The 22,447-nt window shown below is 40.0% G+C and overlaps 4 protein-coding genes across 4 annotated transcripts in view; all 4 read right to left on the reverse strand.

The window, feature by feature from the left end:
• The window catches only part of antxr1c (ANTXR cell adhesion molecule 1c), a 38,288-nt gene extending 34,977 nt beyond the window's left edge, over nucleotides 1-3,311 (reverse strand). The window contains exon 1 of the mRNA XM_085360456.1: nucleotides 2,726-3,311. Coding sequence (XP_085216582.1) covers nucleotides 2,726-2,883 — 158 coding nt within the window. The 5' untranslated portion in view covers nucleotides 2,884-3,311. The remainder of the gene's footprint in view (nucleotides 1-2,725) is intronic.
• A 2,938-nt stretch (nucleotides 3,312-6,249) lies between these two features.
• Nucleotides 6,250-9,098, reverse strand: rbp3 (retinol binding protein 3). Its single transcript, XM_085361803.1, has 4 exons — nucleotides 7,905-9,098; nucleotides 7,560-7,750; nucleotides 7,145-7,287; nucleotides 6,250-6,563 (listed from the first exon to the last, which is right to left on the reverse strand). Exons 1-4 carry the CDS (start codon nucleotides 9,096-9,098, stop codon nucleotides 6,250-6,252), a joined length of 1,842 nt encoding a protein of 613 aa, XP_085217929.1.
• Nucleotides 9,099-11,409: 2,311 nt separating this feature from the next.
• On the reverse strand, nucleotides 11,410-14,190 carry irbpl (interphotoreceptor retinoid-binding protein like). The gene has a single exon (XM_085360457.1). The coding sequence runs from the start codon at nucleotides 14,188-14,190 to the stop codon at nucleotides 11,410-11,412; it is 2,781 nt and encodes a 926-aa protein (XP_085216583.1).
• A 3,167-nt stretch (nucleotides 14,191-17,357) lies between these two features.
• Nucleotides 17,358-19,965, reverse strand: gdf2 (growth differentiation factor 2). The gene is made up of 2 exons (XM_085360458.1): nucleotides 19,505-19,965; nucleotides 17,358-18,756 (listed from the first exon to the last, which is right to left on the reverse strand). Exons 1-2 carry the CDS (start codon nucleotides 19,947-19,949, stop codon nucleotides 17,837-17,839), a joined length of 1,365 nt encoding a protein of 454 aa, XP_085216584.1. The 5' UTR covers nucleotides 19,950-19,965; the 3' UTR covers nucleotides 17,358-17,836.
• Nucleotides 19,966-22,447: the final 2,482 nt, after the last annotated feature.

Below are 22,447 nucleotides of genomic sequence, written 5' to 3' on the forward strand. Positions count from 1 at the left end.
GCATGTCAGCATGCTTACAGCACAGCCTCGCAGAGCTGCTCGTACACTTCTTAGTCTTGTTACTGTGTTAACTTGAGGACCATAAACAATACACCACAACAAAGGCATATGATGTCACATTATTAACTATGGATGGTTACTGTGCCTAAAACCCTTTTTTTATTAACTTTTATTTACTAACACAATTTTTAGTTTTTGTCAGCGAGTACTCTTCTTTCATAACATTTTATCTGGACACCCTTTGTTTTCTACATATGTATACTATAAATCTTACCACCATATGTGTTGGAAGGCATCCATTTACACAACCATCTGTATTATATTAGATGTAATGGCCTGTGTATTAAAGTAGAACTTAGATGTGTGTGGTTTGGGGGCTTAAAATGAGACCCAACATCTATATTTACTGGATTTCAGGCTGTGACTGGACGCTCCTAGAGAATTTCACATACAGATCTTCATGGCACATACCATTTTAAAATAACGTATATTGCTACAGCAACCACTTTTTCCAAACACTGTCCCAGATGTTTCAAATTCAGCAGACTGCCATGCAGCCATTAGCCACCTTGTCATCAGAGTGCAGCTACCCAGATGTCTAAACAAGTAGCGTCTCACAACTTTGAGCCATCACATGACATCATATGCTCAAGGCTGCAATAAACTCCACTTACAGCATGCATCCCTTTTTCTACATTTAAACTGATCCATCGAATTTTCTACAAACTACCAATTTGATCTGCAGTCGATCGATCAGGTGGTTAGTCTGTCCATCACGATGGTGAGGACTGAAACAGAAGAACCTAAACTGTACTGTGTGTTTAGGGTATAAACACTAACATTTACTTGCTAAACACCAACATGTTAGCAATGTCTTTGTGAGGATTTAACTCAAAGTATGGCTCTGCTTAACTAGAGCCTCAGAGCTCCACTAGCACAGCTTTAAGCTTTAAAACTGATCTTTAAAAAGTGAAAAACAACAGAGTTGAAATCTGTGAATCTGGCTTGATCTTACTATAAAGCAACTTAACACTTCAAAAAGAATGAAACACACAACTTTGCACCCAGTGTTGCCTCACATATTTAAAAAAACGAGAATGACTACAGCGCTTATGTATTAATAAGCTAAATGATTTCACCTTTCATTAAGATAAACCAGGGCACAGGGTTGAGACTGTGTCTCATAAAGCCAGCTGAGGCCTCAGGGATCGGTGGTGAGCGACGGCTGTAGGAGGCCGACACCGGTCTCTAATGAGCTTCCTCTCGTTTGAAGTCCGCAAATGATGACTTGTTAGTCAACCTTGGAGTGGGCACCGCAGCACGCAAGAGTGCTAACAATAGCATCAGACACACAGAAAAAATGAGCAGATAAGATAAGATAAGAGAGATAAGATAGAACTTTATTAATCCCTCGGGTGGGTTCCTCTGGGAAATTCGAGAGGATTCTTTATTTGCAGCATGTGTCAGTGTTTACCTCACAGCACAAGACGAACACAGCCGTCCACATCTGGGAAGCAGTCCTGTGTTTTGCGTGTGTGTGTATGTGTGTGTCTTTGCATGTGTTTTCTTGGGACTGAGTTCCAGGAAAAAACTAAGCCTTACTAAGATTCTGTAAACTTCAATGGACGTAGGAAGACCCTTTTACCGTCTTTACATATGGAGTCTTTTTTTCCCCTCTGGAAAAAGCCAATGGCAACGGAGATGCTTTAAATACCCCATGAAGCCCCCCCTCCCCACCAAAAAAAAAAAAGGTGCTGTGTGCAACATTTCCTTCACCAAATTAATACCACATTATCCATAAATGTTGTTGTTTCCTGTCTCCTCTTCTTTCCCCTCCCATTTCTGGCACTGGTTCATGTTCGCAAATTAGATTGTAGGTGCTGCTGGTTAAATGTTTTTTAATCATAGTAAGATTATCTCAAGATAACTGCTGGCAGTCAAAACATGAGAGCAGCATCACTGCTTTAAACAGATTCTCCACAACATTTGTACCATTTGTGCTCTAAAATAAACTGAATATAACTGAATCACAGTCATGTTCATGTCTTCAAAGTAAATGCAGAAAAAATGACATGTTAGAAAATAGCGAGCAGGAGAGAGGGCAGGCACTCCAGAAGTTTCTCTGACATTTTATTTTCTCTCCAGCTGTTGAAGTCCAGTTCAAAGATGTCACTTAACCACAACATTTTTCCTATGTGGGCGTACAGAGTGGAAATGAAAGAGCGAACGGTGAGCAGTCACATTAAAAAAAAATCCCTTCGGAATGGATGGGAATAAAGGAAACTGCTTAAAAAGTTGTATTTCTTTATAAAAACGAATTGCCAGATATAGAAGACGAGGGTTAAACAATTTAAGCCAACATATATCGCGGGATTTGCTTCCAAAACCCCACTCGGTGTTTTCGCTTATTCAGCAGCCTGAACTCTGACAGTCAGCCTCCTCTCCAACGTCATCACGCGCGCGCACACACGCGCAGATGCTAATCGGCTGCAAGCTCTCGAGCCCGACTTTTTTTTTCTTTTTTCAGTCTTTTTTTTATGTCAAAAGTTAAACTTTTCTATCATTCCCCTTTCCTTAAAACAGCGGCGGCTAGTTTGTTCACACTTTGAGAATGACATGCTTAAAAAGAATATTAAAATATAATAATAATAATAATAATAAAAAACCTCTGACAACAACAAAAAGTTAGCTTATTTGTGGTGTATTGCTAACAACCTCCACTTACTTATCAAGCACGAAGTACAGGTCAAAAGCACCCTGGCAGGAGCTCTCCTCCTCCTCTTCATCCAGCAACCCCGGCTCGGCTCTTGCAGATGGAAAAGAGAGCAAAAATAATCCGAACAAAACCAAAACGAGACTTATGTTCAACAAAAATCTTGCCATAATCTCTCCTCCCGGCGAAACAGCGTAATTCCTTTATGGAGAGGGGGAAAAAATGCCAAAACAAGCCAAAGTACTTCAGCGGGTCTTTACATCCCACAAACAATATAAGTGGAGAGACAGGGATGCTACCGAGACAAAAGAAAGGATGCCGGTGATGATTCAACTATTTTGAGACCAGTGTACAATCAGGACCACCCGCATCCCGGCCTGATTGCAGCAGGAGAAGTGTTTTGACTCAGAGAGGTTTATTTATTTTTTTTAATGCTGGTGGTCTTCAGGCTCTTTTTCGGATAGTTTTGAATCCACATGCAACTGACAGGCAAAAAAAAGAAAGAGAAAAGAAAAAAAAACCTGCAAAAAATAAAAAGTTAATTGAATGGGTGGTTCGTAAAAACGGATAATATTTTCCTGTCAGTGTGTCAAAAGTGATTTAGTTCTAAAGAAGCCAAATGGAGCTGGGTGATGCAGAGCTGTGTTTGAAGCCGGAGGAACTGAGAGCCCGGGGGACAGACTTGGCTGAAATGGCCCAGGTTTCAAATTTCATCTTGAGGAGGAGAGAGGAAGGGAGGCAAAAAGAAAAAAAAAGAAGAAAAAAATGGCTCAAGATCCCATTTTGCGCCTCCCTCACGTGGCAGACCGGCGCATGGGTGACAACAATTTATATCATTACAATTATACAAGGTATATGAACTTCACTGTGGCACTGCGTCCTCAAGCCACACCAGCGCGTTTATTTATCGAGCCTAGCATTTTAGCACTTTGTCCTCATTTGTTCGTTTACTTTCAGCATGCTGCTGATGGTTAACTATAAGCAGCAATATCCACTGTAATTACAACTCAGTGAAGCAAAGACTGTAATGAGTGTGGCAGATATGGTGAAGGGCACATTTAAAGAGTAAAGCAAACCCTCACATGAAGTGTGAGTGCTGCCATACATCAATCACATGAGGTAATCTCTTTCTTCTAAAATATGTTTTTAGAAATAGGTGTACGATTATTTTGAACAGCCATGAATACACTTAAATGATGACTTAATTAGAAATTATGGCGTCCTATTTTTAAATGTGTGTTTTGCTTTGGTTTGGTTTGTTTTGAATAAATAACCTGTTTAGCTTTTCTTTGAGTTTTGGAGCTTGAATGCATCTTGTCATCTGAGCTTTCATTAGCTAATAGGTAATCATTCACTCTATGATCAAATATGGTCATTTGTTGCTCCAAAATACCAATATGACCAAAGGGTTTTTGACACACAAAAGTGTATGCCAGGAAAGACTGACAAAATCAGCTGCTACCCTGATAACATCTTGAACAAATAACATCTGAAAGAAATGAGAAATGACAGTTAATAGAAACAGGACAGAAAACAGGAAGAGAGATGTAACTGTGAAGCTGAAAGGAGTAGAGTTAGTGAAGGTAGATGAGTGGAAATACCTGGGATCAACTATCCAAATCAACTGACAGTGCATGAGAGAAGTGAAGAAGAGCATGCAGGCAGGGTGGAGTGGGTCAAAACAAGTGTCAGGAGTGATTTGCGACAGGAGGATAGCAGTAAGAGTGGACGGCAAGATTTACAAGATGGATGGTACACCTGCTATGATGTCTGGTTTGATGATGGTGGTGCTGTCCAAAATACACGAGGCCAAGCTGGAGATGCTAAGAATGACCAGAATGGACAGAGTTCGAAATGAGTACATCAGAAGGACAGCTCAGGCTGAGTGCAGCTAACAAAATCCGACAAAATCTAATCTAGTTGTTTTGTTCTTTCAGCTTACTTTCTACACTGATTTTTGTAGTAATTGCCAGGAAAAAGTCCTAGTTTTCTGGCTCTTTTCATATTTCCTCTTCCAAAGCCATATTTGCTGTGATCTATTATGCTGTCACTTGTACAAAAACCAGGCAGAAAAATAGATTCCTGAAAAGTAAACAGCAGCCTTGTTGCATCACTTGGACACTCTCCCTTTTTTCCATTAATCCCGTGGCCCCAGGCTCAAAACATGTGCTCACTTATCTATCCAAGGCAAACATAGTTCTTCAGTTTCTCACATAACATGGTGTAATCTTCCCAACTGAAATATCACTGAAGAAAAAAAACACACCATCTGAAAAACTGCACATCATCCCTTGAACTAAATGTGCATTGCTCTGCAGAGCTAAACATCATGTAATGTATACTTTATTGATCCCCGTGGGGAAATTCCTCTCTGCAGTTAACCCATTCACTCAGTGAAGCAGTGGGCAGCCACCAATCAAGCGCCCGGGAGCAGTGTGTAGGGACGGTACCTTGCTCAGGGGTACCTCGGGGTAGCCGTTCACTGGATTCGAACCCCCGACCTTCCGATCATGGAGCCACCACTCTACCTACTGAACACCATCTGCACATCAAGTAAAGTCTTCTTTCTCCCTTAATCTGTAAATCTTGCATTTTATACAAAAATAAACCAAATATACTGTTAAAATAATGAAATAACTTTTGTAGTGATGAAAAAACATTTTATCTTATGTCATGCTATCCAAGGGGCGATCGTGGCTCAAGAGTTGGGGGTTCGCCTTGTAATCGGAAGGTTGCCGGTTCGAGCCCCAGCTTGGACAGTCTCGGTCGTTGTGTCCTTGGGCAAGACACTTCACCCGTTGCCTACTGGTGGTGGTCAGAGGGCCTGGTGGCGCCAGTGTCCGGCAGCCTCGCCTCTGTCAGTGCGCCCCAGGGTGGCTGTGGCTACAATGTAGCTTGCTATCACCAGTGTGTGAATGGGTGGATGACTGGATATGTAAAGCGCTTTGGGGTCCTTAGGGACTAGAAAAGCGCTATATAAATACAGGCCATTTACCATTTTACCATGCTTTAAAAAATGAGCACAACACTCTCCGTCATATATTTCAGTTTGTTTTTTATTGTGTCTGATAAAACCCAGAAATGTTCACATGGCACGAAGTTCACTACATAGTGGAAAAACGATGCATGTTGTATCCACAGTAAGAACATCACATGTGATAGTTTCTTCATCAGAGTAACAAATTGATTATTATACAGAGCTCCTAATTATAATTTTGCAAAGTTTTGTTGATGTTTTTTCCAGACGTCTTTGACAAACACTAACTTCACAAAGAACTGCATAGGCTTTTGAGAGCCATTCATTCTCAACCACCTCAGCACAGTAATATTTGACAGAAATGAAAACTACAGAAAACTTTCCTCTACTTTAAGAACAGACTAAAAAGGCTTAGTTATGAGCAACAGATTATACTTTATTTTTTACATAAAACCTACGTTGTTCACTTCTTAAACAAGTCTAGACTCTTGAGATTATTTGGCTGCCAAAACAAAGAGGTGATTGTGTCCCCCATGACTTTGTTCAGGACTTGGTTTCTTTAACGGTGCTTGTTGAATATGCCTTTGGCGGTGTCGAGGGCAGCATCAGCTGGGACGGGAATGTGAGGTGCAATGCCGGCTCCCTCCCAGGCTGGCCCTGCAGAATTGTCGGAGTGAACAGTGGGGATGCTGAGGAAGATATCGGTCTCGCCGACCTGGAAGGTCTTGGGTGGGTGGGACGCCCCAGCTGTAGTTTCGCCAATGATCATGGCGCGGCCCAGCTTCTTCATGATGTAAACAAACTCTTCTGCAGCACCAGCAGTAGCTCCACTGGTCAGGATGATTACGCTTTTCTTGGAGCCATACCGTACACCTGAATAGGAGAAAGGTAGATAGAGATATGGCTGAAAGTCAAGTAAACAAGGGAAGTAAGTTATTTCTGAATAATGGAAAGGATTAAGTTTGAGCATGATAACAAGCTGGTAGAAAAGGGATATGGATAACTGTATGCCAGAGAGGCTGGATTATATCGTGGGGTTCCAGGTGAGGGTACAGATGAGAAAATAGTTTGATATATTCTAACCACAGCTGCCCTGCAGATAACTTTGAAAGACTGGTATTAAATTCAGAAAGCATTACAACCTCCAGCACAGGGCCAGCTGGTCTGTTCGTATTAAAAAGCAAAGGTGCCTTTTTGTCTGTTCATAAATCTGCGTATCACTGTTTCATCAGACTTGCAAATATAAATATATATATAAATAAATGAATATATAAATAATATATATATATGAAGCAATGGGAACAATTTGGAGACAAGTTTCTGGATACCAGATGAACGTCTCGTTTCAGCTCTGGTTTTGAATCTTTACCAGATTCTTATTGAAACATCTGTCTTCTACTGAAATCTATTGCACATATTCAAAAAAATACACAGACTGGATTTTTTTTAACTACCGGTGAGTTCCTGCAGAGTTTGGAGCTCTGTGATGGTTCCAGATGATCTGTCGTAAAGCTTGTCCAACACAATCTGCTTGTCCGCGTCAAAAAAGTAGGAACAGAAGCCTGCGATAGCTGTTGTTGCCCCCCCAAGATTGTTCCTGCAAATTCATTCATGGAAAGGTTTGATTCTTAGTTAAATTTAATGGTCATTTGTGATTTCTTTTTATTGATGGATGTCAACCCACATTAGGCTATCTCTGGACATCAACCTGACGATTTGAGGAAAAAGCATTCTACATTCTTCAATAATGATCAAATGCACTTTATTAAGAGCTAGACTGTTGAGCTATAGCAGCTTTAATGACTGATGTAGACACAAGGAACGTTTTTAATAGAAACTTGGACTGTCATGTCGAGTAATATTACTCACCTGAGGTCAACGATCAAAGCATTAGTGTTGAGAACTTTGTTCCAGACATGTTCAACAATAACCTGGGCAATAGGCTTCACCTCCTCAAAGTCTCCAAACATGTCAAAACGCAGATAGCCGATGTTGTTTTCAAATACGTCAGTATGGAAGGAGACTTTGATCAGTTCAATGTACATTTCTGGGGTATAATCCTGTGGAAATCAACAGGCACCAACTTAACATGTATCATAATTGTGACCAATATTTTGCATTATATTTTAAATAGCTCACCAGTTCATTTGCTTAACAGGAACTTTTGTCCATCAAACTGAAACAAAATAACAACCTCAAGTCTGAGTGTCTTACCATAGGTGGTAGGGCTGGAGTGTTGCTGGTGGTCTTCAGGCTCTTGTCCCCAGAAAGGGTCTGCAGATCAGCAGACAACTTCGATTCCAAACTCTGCTTGGAGACAACCATATTGTACGTGCCACTTTCCAGCTGCTCTTTGAGCTTTGCTGCAACATCTGACCCAATATTTTCAAAGGCATAGTTGTCAGCGATCAGGGTTGCTGATCCCTCAATGATTGCTGGAACTTGGGCACGGAGGTTGATGATCTTGATAGCGGTAGCAAGGGCATCCTCAGCATTTACCTCCACATCTGGGGTGACACCTGTGACCTCCCAAGTGGAGCCAGTAACGGGGTTGATAGACTTAGCAGTTGGTACAGTGACATAGAAGTCAGAATCACCAGCTTTAAATTTATCAGTTTTCACCGAGCCTCCCGCTGTCTTCTCACCAACAATGGTGGCCCTTTTCAGATTCTGAAGACAGTAGGCAACATCTTCGGCAATGCCCTTGGTGTTTTTGCTGGTTAGGACAATGATGGATTTAGTTGCACCATATCTCTGCCCAAGCAGATCCGGCATAGTAAAAAATGGAGTGGTGGTGTTCGAGGGACGGTCATAAATGCTGTCGATGTGAATCAGAGGCTCAGCTTCGGTGAAGTAAGACACAATGTAGGGGATCCCAGTGACTTCCCCACTGCCAGTGTAGCGCAAGTCAAAGATCAGGGCAGATGTAGGCAAGATTTTACTCCAGACAAGGTCTAGAAGCAAAGGACCAACCTTTTCAGCTGCCTCTTCTCCAAGGATGTGATCAATCCTCAGATAGCCAATGTTGCCCTCCAGGATATCAAGCTTCATGGAGTTCTGGATGACTGCGATGAGCTGCTCAGGGGGCAGGGGAGGCAACTTTGGGGGAACTGCAGGAGCGTAGTTTGGCTCATAGGAGACCTTCAGGCGTGGGTCACTGACTGTGTGCTGAACCCCACTGCTGAGGACATTCGCCAGAGTTTCGGCATCTGGCATGTTGAGAATACCCGTGTTGCTGCTGGCTGCTTCGATTGCCTCCTTCATCCCCACCAGCTTCTCTGGTGAGCAGTAATTGTTCAAGATGATTGTTGCTATGTCTACGATGACACTGGGGGAAAAGGAGGCATGGCTAAAGAAAACATTTCCCAAAATTAGCAGAGATGCAACCAGAACGAGAGTCTTTGCCATTTTTTGCCAGTTCAGCCTGACAAAAAAGCGAGCAGACACAAAACGCACGTTGTTGAACCAAACCTCTTTCCCCAAAGAGGTCTTCTCTCAAATGGCACTGTTTTGGCTGCAAGGTTTCTGGTTAGTACACTCATAAGAGGATTTATCCCACATTAAACCTCTAATCGCATTATCCTGAGTGCTTCTGCAAGGTAATAACAACCTAGCTAAGTAGATGTAGTAATACAAGGTGCTGCTAAAGATACTGGTGCTAGAGTTACGCAATGTATCCTGGAGTGAAAGGTTCCTGTGTCAAATAAGGTCAGTTTTATAATTGATAAAGGCATTAAGGGTAGTGAAGATATGACCTGGGGAAGTCACTACCTGCAAATACAATATACAAATGGGGGTCAACATTATATCTTAAATCTTACATAATATTTGAAGAAGGAAAACAATGGAAATGGAGAATAACTGTAAAAACATTAAAAACCCAGCAAATGCCGAATACACCATCAATAATGTTCCATCAATAACTGAGAAACACCTAAGTCTTTATTATTTTTAGAAATTATACACATTTAACAGCAAAGCATCACAAATGAAAACTAAAGAGGGAGATCTGGTTTAGGTTTGTTTGCTTGGTACTTGCTCCCTCTGCTGGACTGTTCTTTTGTTAAAGACCAAAACAAAAAAATAAAAATAAAAAATAGAGCATTATTACAGTAAACTAAGCAAAAGTACACTAAAACAAGTAGGCAAACTCAAACAAAAAACAAAAAGGGATTTCACGTGACAGGGTCGAAAGAATATCCACATTATTTTACATATAATTTAAAATGTGATAATTTTAAAGAGTAACACAGAGAAAACAAGTAAAGAAGAAAGAAAAAATACGAAAACCTTTCCTATATTATGAATAACTGGAAGTTGTTTTACTTACACAATATTCACACTTAAATGGGGCAAATGTATTGTAAAGGAATCATCAACTATCACATGCTTTTCACAGTTAAAATGTCCACAGCTTATACATTCCCTTCTGTAATAAGATCAAATACTAATTCATGCTACTTAGTTACTCAAAGTCTCTCTAAATGGAATAACAAGCAAGTGCTCTTGGAGCTTAAAATTTCATATTGAAGTGAAGTTGAGTTCCTGTAGAAAGGCCTTCGAAAAAAGTAAAAAGACTAGATTACGTGAAGCCTAATGCCAAAAAAATATAAAACAAACCAACAACTGATGACAGTTTGGTATAATAGAAGACCTTCTTTGTTAAACTACTAAAAAATACTGCCTTTAAATCAGGGTGTCAAACATACCATTTGGTCAACTCTGTCCCACTGAATATCTTTGCAATATCAATTGTGAAAACAGCAGAGAATTAATTAAAGTTTCTAATTTTTAAATAAAATCTTCTTGTGATTAAGCAAGCTTAACTGAACAGGAGTGAAAATGTATGGAAAAAGTTTAATTTTATTATAGTTTTATTGTAGTGTACTGTAATATTATTTGAGGGCTGGATCTTTAAAAATCCAGTGATTTTCAATGCATGTAATAAAAGTGAGCTGAAGAAATGTTGAGAAACTGAGACAAATCTGTTCATCAGTTTTGTAAATGAACGGTGTGCTAAATGTGAAGCTTTCCAGCATATACTTGTTTCTTTACCCCTTTTTGATCTTTAGACTGTTCTGTTATATTGCAGTTGCTTGTTCTTGCAAGATCTGACCTCTGAATGATCTCTGATCCTTTTGTGCTGCATATAAGATCACTCCTATGCTATTTTACTTATTGACTGTTTTAAAGACCAACAGGTGCCTGCATCTGTGGGAACATAGGGAAAAGTGCTGGAAACACAGACAGTTCTTTTGAAAGTATCAAGGTCCCCATGAGTTTCAAGATTCTCTAAAACCACTGTCTTCATTGAGTTGACCCACAATTTTGGATCTAAAATCAATCTGAGGAAAGTACCCATTGACTAAAATGAGTTTGACACCCATGACTTAAAATAAAATTACTTTAGGTGCCAGTTTAGCTCAGTGAGCGAGCATGCCCATTCATTCAGTGGGTAGCTACCAATCTAGCAACCGAGGAGGAGTGTGTGGAGACCATTTGGTGGATTTGAACCTGCAACCTTGCGTGCATGGGGCAAACACTCTACCTATTGAGCCATCCCTGCACTTTGCTGTCAGAGCCAAAGAAATTAAATAAAAAACAAAACATCTAATTACAAGGCCACACATGCTACACATGGAACACAACAACACACACATTTACATTGAAGTGGTGCCTAAGCAGAAAAACTAATTAACTAGTCATTTTAGTCGCATTTTTATTGTTTACCTTGCACTCTCTTCAGCAACCTTGACTCTAGGATTTTCTGAGCTACAGATAGAGCCTCATTTGCCTGGACAGCAATATGGGGCTCAACCCCCGAAAAGCTCCACATTTTTCCAGTGATGGCACTAAAAACAGCTTGGTTAGGAATGGAGGCATACAGGACAGTGTCTCTGATCTGATAGGTTCTACTTGATAAAGACCCACCAGTTGTTGGCTCGCCAACAATTGTGGCCCGATTTAGGTCCTTCATTGTGCAAGTGAATACTTCGGCTGCTGACCCAGTCATATGACTGGTCAAGATGAATAGTTCCTTGGAGGATCCGTATCTTTGACCTCTCACCTGTGGAATTGTCATGACTTCTGTCATTGTGGTTGTTGTTCGGTCAAAAACAGAGTAAAGATGGTGTAGAGGTTCTGCATCAAAGAAATAACTACACAAAAGTGGAATCGCGGTTGAATAACCACCACTGTTGTACCTCATATCAATTATGAGGGCATCTGTATTTATTATCTTGCTCCAAACAGATTTTATGAGATGCGGCCCGATGGCTTTTACCACTTCTATGTCTGCCATCATATCAAACCTTAAATAGCCAATGTTACCTGGTAGAAGCTCAATTTTAAAAAGAGCATCAATTATATAGCCCACTTCCTCTGCTGTAGGAATCTTTGAGAGTTCATGAAGTGACTCAGGCTCAACCTCACAGTGGAAAACATGCAGTCGGTGATCACCTGAAGTCTCTTGGAGATCTGCTGTCAGCTGTGATGCCAAAGACTCAAAGTCAACCACCGAGCGGTATAATCCGTCAGCCCATTTACTTACCAGCACCTTGCTAACCTTTAGCGCGACTTCATGGATTGCGTAGTGATCTTCTAACAAATCTCCAGCTCCTTGTATGAGGGAATTTAGTCCTTTGTGAAATTCAGCAATCTCATGAACATGGTCCACTGCTTCTTCAGCAAGCACAATGGCATCAGGTACCACCCCACCTCCCAGCCAGAATTCTCCGTTGTTGTCGATAAAGTTTATGAAAGGAACAGTGATGGCAATATTGGTCCCCTCTATTTTAAAGGTCTTTGAGTGCATCAGGGTACCAGATGTTATTTCCCCAATGACTGTGCCACGATGTAATGACTGTATCAGATAAGCAAACTCTTCGCCAACACTTGCTGTGTAATAACTGGTTAACACGTAAATCTCCCGCTTTGAGCCATACGCTGGTCCTGTAATTTTAGGCAAAGTGTTGTGTTCTGTTGTACTATTCTGAGTTCGGTCATATATTGTAAAAAAGTGTTGCTTCTGTGATGTGTCCTGTAGATAAGACAAAATAATGGCTAGAGAGGTAGAGGATCCACCGGTGTTATAGCGCAAATCAATAATCAAGTTAGCAGTATCTTTGAGGGGTACCCATACCTTTTTAGCCATGACCTCTTCTAATTCAGCAGATGACTTGACAAACCTGTCAAAGCGGACATAACCAGTGTTGCCTGGGAGAATTTCCACTTTGAGCAATGTATCAATGTATTCCGTTAATAGTCCAGGTTCGTCTGGAACTTTCTCATGTTCATGGCCTTCCTCTACATTGGCTGCATATTCTGGCATGTATTTGATTGTCAGTCTGGGATCTTCAGACACAGTCTGGAGCACTTGGTTGAGTCTGATTGCTAGACCCTCTTCAGATATGACAGACACGAAGTCTGTAGATTCCAAGAATTGAAGAAGAGCTGGAACTCTTTCAGTAAACGTGTAGAACCGGTCGATTTTGTCAGAGATTCTTTGGACAACTTTTGGAATAGAATTCCTTATAGCCAGAAGTGATTTGGCTTTTGCAACAGCGTCCTTGGCAATGATGTGGACATTTGGAGAAACACCAGTGACCTCCCAGCTCTGACCTGTAATTGGACTGACAGATCTTGCCACAGGAACTGTTATGTAGAACTTCGACTGAGCAATCCTTATTTTTTGGACTTTCACCGACCCACCAGCAGACTTTTCTCCAACTGTGGTGGCCCTCCTTAGGTTTTTTAGAGCATACGCCACTGCCTCAGCAGCCCCCGTTGTGGATCTACTGGTCAAAATAATGACATCTTTTTTCTTTCCATACCTTTCCCCCACTATAGATGGGATGGTCCATAGTTCCCTGGTTGAATTTGAAGGCCTGTCATATACAGTGTCAATATGAATAACGGATTCAGGGTCTGAGAAATAGGAGATAATAAAAGGAACTCCAGAGAGCTCTCCAGCTGTGCTGTACCTTAGGTCAAAGATTAGTGAGGATGTGTGAGCAATATTATCCCAGATATTTCCCATGAGCTGCGAGCCAAACTTTACTGCTGTTTCCTCCCCAATGATCCGATCTATCCGTAGATAGCCAACATTGTTTTCCAAGATATCCGCCTTGACAGAGCTTTTCACCAGCCGGATCAGCTGTTCTTTTGGAAGAGATGACAGAGTTGGTGGCATCACTGGGACAAAATTAGGCTCATAGGAAATGGTCAACCGAGGATCATTCAATGCTCCTTGTACTCCAGCTGTGAGCACAGTTGCCAGGGTCTTCCTATCTGAAATCTGCAGGATTTCTCCACTGTTGATAGCTTGTTGGATGGCCTCTTGCATCCCAACCAGGTTCTCAGGGAAGCAGTAGTTTTCCAAAAGAATCTTGGCCATTTCTAATACTAGAGCAGGCTGGAATGACGAGTTGCTGGATAGAGTAGATAGAAAAAACATCAACAGAAGTGGCACTGTCGTATGCGCCATCTCTAATATCTTCATCAACGCTGATAGAAAGAGAACCACCTCCGTCTTTGCTTTTTCTGGGTTGTGTTAGTTGATTTGTGTTCAGAGACTGTGGATTTCACTGGAAGGAATATGTCATTGTCAAAGGTTTTTCGGGCAGCAACATCAACATAAGAGGCTTTTGTCTACAATAAACCTTTAATCGCATTATATGTAGTGCTTCAGCCTGCAGACGATAGCAGACAGAATGAAAAATGATAAATGGGAGGTACAGTTTCTCACTGTTTTTGACACAAATGTAATAGAGGTTTGGGTTCTGGTACCTCTAGTTTTAACACTTGTAACTGAAAGACAGTTTACTGTTTATTATTTTTCTACTTATTTTTCTATTACAGTCTGCATCATTTACCAAATTCTCCCCGTGGAATACTCAGTACTAAAAAGGTGATAAATGAGGCTGCACTGATTTGTGCCAAAGCCCCAACTGAAACACTCCCACTCCTTTTTACCTCTTTCTTCCTTGCCTGTTACGAAAGCTGATGGTGGTGTATTTTGGTGCTGTTGGTAGCTTTAGTGGGTCATGTCTGGGTCATTTCACTGGTGACATGATTACACAGTTTACAGACAAAGCCTTCTTAAAACACATCCAGGATAAGAACTGGGTAACAAGTTCCTTAATTCAAAGTGTGTGTAACACCCACACTTTGAATTAAGGAACAAACAGTTGAGTGGAAAGTTTTTATGTCTATTGAATGCCTTATTTTCACAACAAGGACAAGTTTGGATATAATAGAAAATTGATAGCTGGTAACTTTCCATCGTTTACTCAGATTTAAACAGCAAGACATCATAAGACCAGCTCACAACTAATAGTGCCAGACATGAGCTTATTCCAAATACTAGACTTGCTAATCTTAACGTCTTAGCCTTTATTACGGCCTCATACCTTACATAACAAATTCCAGTCTCATCCAATTCCCAGGGTGCTTATCGAGAACTTCGAAACACTGAATACTTCCTGATGTTGTCACTTTGTGTCAAATAAAAGAACAGATTATATCATTTTCGCTGATAATAAAATACCTAAGGGTTAACATTGATTCAGAACTGATTCAGAAAGTAGACTGTAGAAATGAAGTGGCGTAAGAGTTAAGATGTTAGCTGTGATAGTCACGCAACAAAACGTATTAATGTCAGCAAGATTTAGAGCTGAGTTCCCAACACACATTCAGGAATGAACAAACACAAGAATCATCAGTGTCCATTTCATGTTGCCTTTCGTGGCTGTTCTAATCGCTGTTTTTAAATGATAATATTAAACAGTAGAAGCAGAGACTTAAAGGCTCTGTTGTCCCATGCTGTTGGTGATTGAAGGAACACACTGTTATGAAGCAAAAAACTAATGGAGCTTTTTCCTTGGTTCTCAGGAAACAGGAATTCTGACCCCGACACTGATGTTATTTTAAAACAAGATCAGTTTAGTGCTACAGGACATGGAAGTGTTTGCACAAACTTGTCCCCTCATTGATTTCAACATGGTGGGTCAAACTCAGATAAGACTATGTCACTGACATTTAATATTTACACAGCTGACAGTATAGATTACTGTATGATGAGTGTGTGTAAGGGGGATAACTAATTGTTTTTTCCACATAGTCATTAGTTTATACAGTCATTTTTCCACGATTACATTAAAATGTAGAACCTCACTTTCTCTTTCTCTTTGTTGTTTTCTATAATTTGTGGACTTTTGGAAAATAGCATTCATGGAGACGTTATACAGGCTTTTTTGTAACGCTATTACTCTGTGCAATAAAAAGTCAGCATTGCACAATGTGAATAACTGTGATATTTCTTATTTCATCACCTGCCTCTAATCATCTTATTAGTCTTCCACTGTATAGCAGCTGTTTCGGTACCTAATGAATAATTGTCTTTGTGGATCAGCCAGTCTCCCCAACTGTATCTTGTGTTTTGAGTCCAATTGATATCGGATTTTTAGGAGCAACGGTGATATTTAATGATTAAAAATCTGATATTTTGGCTGTTTTTTCCTTTCATATGCATGTAAAAGACAGATTTCCCTGATTTGTTATATGTATTTGTTTACAGTTGTTTTAGGAACATATTAATTAATTCATGCTCTGGACAGCTATGGTCAGGTCAGCTGGTTAATGTGCTTGTGGTTTTCCAGACTCACGGATGTTGCCAAAAGGGAAGTGGCAGAGTGCCCTCTAGTGGACAAACTGTGCCCTGTTGACACTCACAGCATTTCATTTATTGGCCATAAATATCAATAACAGGTGAGGAGGTGAGTAAGTCAAAAAGGAGACTTCTGGCTGAGAAGAGCCCAAGAATTTTTTATTAATTTCAGGGTTGGAATGCCTTAGAAACAAAATGATGACATCATGCTACATATAGGAGAGTAAAAATCTGCACACTGAGAGCAAATATTCTAATAATTATTATTTCTTTTAAATATACATTTTTCTGTAATTTCTTTCTCTCAGGGATCATAAGTACAGATACACACCTATCAATTTTTGACTTCTGCCCCTCTGTAGTAGCCCATGGTGGGCATGTTTATGCTGTCAATGAATGTAATGTTAATAATTTACAGACTAATACCAGATATATATCAATATAAATAATTTATACTTACAATATCAATATACAGATGTGTTATATCAGCAAATGAGCAGTGATTATATGTGAATTTATGTTTCACCAGCTTATTACAAACAATAATTATACCTATTTTACCTGTAATAGTAAACTCGTTTAACTTTGCTTTTTACATGCTTTTTATTATGTACTCCACACATACAGGGAAAACCTTTACTGTACACATAATGAGAATTAAATACAATAAATGCAAAATGTGTCCCTTTCCTTTGCTCTTCCACTATTCTGTTGGTCTGACAAACCGTCACGCATATCTTACAATGAACTCTCAAAAGCAGCAAGTCTGTCATGCTGTTAGCATTGGGGTATTAATTTAAGTGATTGCCAGTTTTTTTTTTCATCAATTATGCATAGTACCTTACTTCTGACAAAAAATAGGTGCATAGTTTAGAGCAATTCTTTATTCCTTAGTATTCATTTATTTAGAATATTTGCTAGAAAAGTTCTTATCTTGAAGTTTAGCTTCTTCCTAGCTTCACCTAAAATTGAACCTAGGGATGGGAGATATTTTTAGCACAATCAACATCTTGTATGACATCTCTTTTCACGCTGTAGAGAATTCTAGTCCACAATGATAGATTAGAAATACCCCTTCTAGTCTAGAAGAGCTAATCACAGCTTTTTTCACAGTAAAAATAAAATAATATGGAGAACTTAAAGCTAAATACAGGTGGTGCGCGTTTATTATGAACTTTCACGAGGGAGGGTGGCGTTTAACTCCCACATGAAGCCATAGTTTGCTACTGAACTTTTTTCTACATATAAGTCATGTGCATATATCAGTTGAATCAACAGATCAATAAAAAAAAATCAGTAGAATTAATAGAAAAGACTTTAAAAAACAAAACAAAACAAAAAACTCTGGAATATTTTACAACCTTTTGGACCAATACAGGGCATGAAAGTTGCCATATGACCTGTTATCCTTGAACATTGAACTAAATGGAATAAAATTTAAATTTAGGATGATCATTACCTTTGCTAGGGTAAGGGCAAACTACCTGCAGCCACACTCTGCTACCTTCATCTCTTCATACAGATATCTTATAGTGATGCGCCCATTCTCCTGATACATGACTGTGATGGGGTCAAGTTGGATTGGGACGCAGCATGCCATGTTGGCCTTCTTGGGGTCCCTGATGTTCATCAGCGTCTGGATAAGGGCGTGTTTTGATGGAGATGACTCATCCGTCAGTGGATGGTAACACTGGCCGCGACATTCAAAGGCATCATATTCCCGAGGCGCCACGATCCAGCTGTCCCAGCCAATGTCTTTAAAGTTGACCTTGAGCGAGGTCCGCCGGCAGTATTCCCTCGGTGCTCGTCTTTTTGTTCTCTGTGGGTGCTGAGAATCAGGGATCTCGTTTGGTAGCTGATATCCTCTGTTCCAGTCAGCCCCTGAATGTAGGATGGTTTCTTCTTCATGAAGGATCATCTCTCTTAGTTCCTTCTTCATCTCCCTCCTCCTGTTACTGAGGTCATTTGAGAAGACAATCAAAGCCGCAGAGGTATTATCGCCGACGGACACGCTCATGTTTAAACAGCTGGCCCCTGCCGCCCCGCTTCTAGAATCCCCACAATCTTTCATATCCACCGCTACGTCAAAAACAGTTGGTGCAGGGCCTGACTTGATCCAGCTCTGAATAGCCGTGGTCACATCAAACGTTGTCCATGTGCTCTGAGAGCCTGCCACCTCTTTGCCCACCAGCAGTTGGGCCGAGGATGTGAAATTGTTCGTATCGACTTCGTAGACTTTAACCATGATCTTGAAACTGTGGGAGGTGACTCTTGGCCTGAAGTTTGGGAAGAAGAAAAGCTGCAGCTCAGCAGTTGTGATCTTTTCATGGCTGGGGATGCTGATGTTGAACTGCAGCCTGTACTTTGACTTTGTCCCATTCGTCATAGAGAGAGTAAAATCTGTCAAAGAGAAAAAACACCCTGATCACTGATACATCTGAAACAGCAGCAGGGATTGTCATGGTCGGCCACGGACTGTGTACCTATTACAGTCAGAAGTGAAATCCGAGTCTTATTTCATTTTCTGCCGAAATAGTACCCTAACATTGACAATATTATGTTATTTGATAGATTCGATATCTGTCTGTCGAGACCAAAAACAGTTCACGACCACTAGAGATCCAAAGACCACACAGGCAGTAACCATAATACAGAAACTGATGTGTAGTTCTCATTGGCTAATCAATCAAAGGAAATCATCTGGGGATACTTTCGTTGGTACTTTACATCCTGCATCTTCACCAGAATATATAAAATCATGTAATAGCAAAGGAAAAGCCACTGATGAGGGCTTAGAAGTAAATATTTCTCTATTTCTAAGAAGTTTCAGCTCATATATGCTAGGAAATGTTAATATTACCCCAGCTGAACATTTCAAGAAACAACAAAAAAAATAGCAATGTGGGTTTATCAGCTAGTTGTAGCTCTGAAGAGGGAAACCTGTATTACCTGTGTTAGCTGCAAAGATCTAAACCAGATATAACACAAATGTGCATTTCTCAAGGTGGCTTTTCCAGATATGGTTCTTGATTTGGAATACTGGAATAAACAAGACTCATTTTCATGATCCATGAATGTCCCTCTGCCATCAGCTACATGTAACTCAGAGTGTACTTTTGCTGTGTCCAGTTAAATCCAATTCAGATACCTTGCACAGTGAAGCTTCGTATGACATCAGACTGAGGGGCTGCCGAGGTGTCCGAGGCATACTTGTTGTACAGTTCCATCATGAACTGAGGGGGGATGATCTTGCTGTGCTCCTGAGGAACATCTGACAAGTTGAGCTGTCTCAGAAAACCCTCCTTCATGGTTCCCAGGAGGTTCTCCATCCTCGAATCTGTCTCTTCCTCTTCCAGAAGGTCCTCTGAGAGCTGAGAGTAGAGTTCCTCCATGTTCCTTCTGATGTCATTGTTGATAGGTTTACAGTGGCAGGAACCAATGGTAGCCACCAGACTTAAACACACCTGGAACAGGGAGCTTCTGGAGAGCTGCATTTTGAATGTGACTAAACTGGTGAGAACTTCACCGTCTCCCCTGCTCGAAAACAGACTTTGCTGTGGCAAATTTTGAAAATGGCAATTCTCAGTACACATATCAGACTCCTGGTGTCCGCTCCCATGCTCCCAGAGTAAACAGGGGGACTTGTGTCAACTAAAATAGTAGCTTGGCCATGCTTATCACTGCAGCCGATGCCTTCTTTAAAGCTTTGTTATCATTAGAGGGGTGTCTGCTAATGAAGACACTGTAAACAGTTGACAGGGATAATGAAGGGGGTGCTGGAAATTGCGAGGTTACTGAAAAACAGACATTTATAAAATTACTTTCCCCAACTCGGATGTGGCTTCATAACGAAACCAGCCAAAAGAAAAAGAAAAGAAAGAAAAAGTGATAAAATGTCAGCTTGAAGGCGTAACAGCCTTGCTTGTTAAAATCTGTAGCTAGATTAGCATTGTAGCTCTCGTGGTTTCAGTGCTGTGGTCAAAATGTCAAGAAATTTCTAATTAGACAGCAGGATCCAACCAATCCTATCAGTGTGCATATTTCACATTTCACATCTCTGGCATCAGTTTTCTAGCCCATTGCTCAAACACTACTTGTTTTTGCAAATGCAAAAGTTCTTTACAATGACCTAATAATCCCATTATTTACAACCATTATACTCATGTTAAACTTTTGCTAGTCCCACAGAGTCCACTGAGGATACACATTTTGGTGATTAAGTTATGTACAGGCAACACAATGGAGAGCATAACATCCTATTCACAGGGGGATGATGAAATTAACATAATATACACGAAAAGCCAAAGAATTTGGATTGATGTTTCTTTTTAAACATATAGATATTAATAATCACTGTATGTGTGATTGTGTTTGTTTCATTCAGATTGTCCCAACATTAAGGAGGTGATAGAGTATGTAGACATATATGCTACAATCATATTTATACTGATAAAATATTAATAATATAATCTGTGTTTGATTTCAAAATGTATTTATGTTGAGTTTCTTGTCTCAATGGAAACTCTTCCATAAAATGAAAGAAACTAACAATGAGATGTGACCCTATGTGAAGTTTTGGAGCAATTTAATAGCAGTAATGCATTACTGTAAAAGTACAGATAATACAAAAATAAAATAAGAGATTGCATATCAGGCAAGTTCTATATGTTGTGGACTAATCTTAAAAAAGTGTGTGACTGTATCTCTTGTTGTGCACTTCTTCTGTGCGAAGAAGAACCAGACACAAAGCAGCATATGGAAGAATGGTGACGAACTGGTTGAGCCCAAACCACAAGCCAGTGAGTCTGGGGACGTTGGCTTACATCCGACCTATAGTGGAATTTCTTTCTTCTTCTTCTTCTCAATTATTCAGTCTCTTATTACTTGGTTCACACTGGGTTTCATAAAATGGTTTCGCTGTGGCCCTTTCATGGTCTAAAGAGGTCTGCTCTATGGAGTCCATCAGTGATGAAAGACGAGGAGCAAATGTACTGGCATGGGTACAGCAAACAGTGTAGGCATGCAGAAGGAAAACAAACACGATGAGAAAACTTTAATATGATCTAAACCTGATCAGTTGGATGAACTTGTGAAAAGAAAAGAGAAATAATAAAAATGTTTTAGGGTAGTGAGGACTTGATCATGTGTCATACCAGCAATATGTTTTGGCCCAAGCTTTGTTTTCAAGGCATTTGTCAGTATGCTGCATGTTTGTTCCAGATTCTTTTCTCATCAGGTAGCAAATCAGTCTCCAACCTGAATAAAAACATTTTTAGGCAATAAAAACAGTTAGATTAAAGACCTTAATAGTCTCCATGAGGTCTACGTTTGTTTCTGTTATGTGGTGATATTCTCTGTAGCTTCATACAAGCGACTCCTGCCCTGTGACAGCTACTCTGAATCTTCAAAACATACATTACATTAACAATTTGAAGTTTAAGTCGTCACTGGTGATGAGCCTAATCGTAACACTATGCTATCAAAAAGTGCTTTTTAAAAAAAAAATTATTCTCCCAATTATTGGCAATTAGGGGATAAAATAAAATAAAATGTATTTTTAAATACTTTTTTCTTGTCTCCAGACAGCAGGGTTGGGATTTGGAGCTGGGATTGTGGTTATCATCAATAGTGACTCACATATCACATCGATTTATATAAAGTACCAAACAAAAACAAAACTTTTTTTAATCAAATGTATTTACAGGTCATGTAGACTAGCATTCATAACTAAAAAGCACTAACCTGCCACTATTTAAAAAAAACGCAAAAACCTGTAACCTGCCAGAGGGTCTGCAGATGGACATTAGCCAAGGCTATAATCTGGCATATTTACATATGTTAAAATGTTCATTAATATGTATTGTCCCTCTTTCTAAATAAATTAAATAAAATTAAATAAAATCAGTAAACCTACAGATCAGACCTAATGTCCCAATTTGCTGAATAAAACATCAGCAAAGTTGGAAATTAAAGGAAAAGTTCACAAAAGTGTCTGAGGTCAGCACAAATACCCTTTGGCACTGGTTCTTTAAGTGTCTGGAAATCTACTGGAGACATGGAAACCATGACCTCAAAATATATTTCCTCATTT

The sequence above is a fragment of the Diplotaxodon limnothrissa genome, linkage group LG8 (assembly GCF_057381915.1).
Source record: "Diplotaxodon limnothrissa isolate DT_005_m linkage group LG8, D_limnothrissa_male_GT1.1, whole genome shotgun sequence".
NCBI classification, from domain to species: Eukaryota; Metazoa; Chordata; class Actinopteri; order Cichliformes; family Cichlidae; genus Diplotaxodon; species Diplotaxodon limnothrissa.

Coding starts and splice junctions, on each gene's coding strand:
- rbp3 (XM_085361803.1), bottom strand. CDS start 9,098: ATGGCAAAGACTCTCGTTCTGGTTGCATCTCTGCTAATTTTGGGAAAT. Junction 7,751..7,904: donor CTCCAGCCCTACCACCTATG/GTAAGACACTCA, acceptor TGATTTCCACAG/GATTATACCCCAGAAATGTA. Junction 7,288..7,559: donor GCTTTGATCGTTGACCTCAG/GTGAGTAATATT, acceptor ATGAATTTGCAG/GAACAATCTTGGGGGGGCAA.
- irbpl (XM_085360457.1), bottom strand. CDS start 14,190: ATGAAGATATTAGAGATGGCGCATACGACAGTGCCACTTCTGTTGATG.
- gdf2 (XM_085360458.1), bottom strand. CDS start 19,949: ATGTGTACTGAGAATTGCCATTTTCAAAATTTGCCACAGCAAAGTCTG. Junction 18,757..19,504: donor ACGAAGCTTCACTGTGCAAG/GTATCTGAATTG, acceptor TCTCTTTGACAG/ATTTTACTCTCTCTATGACG.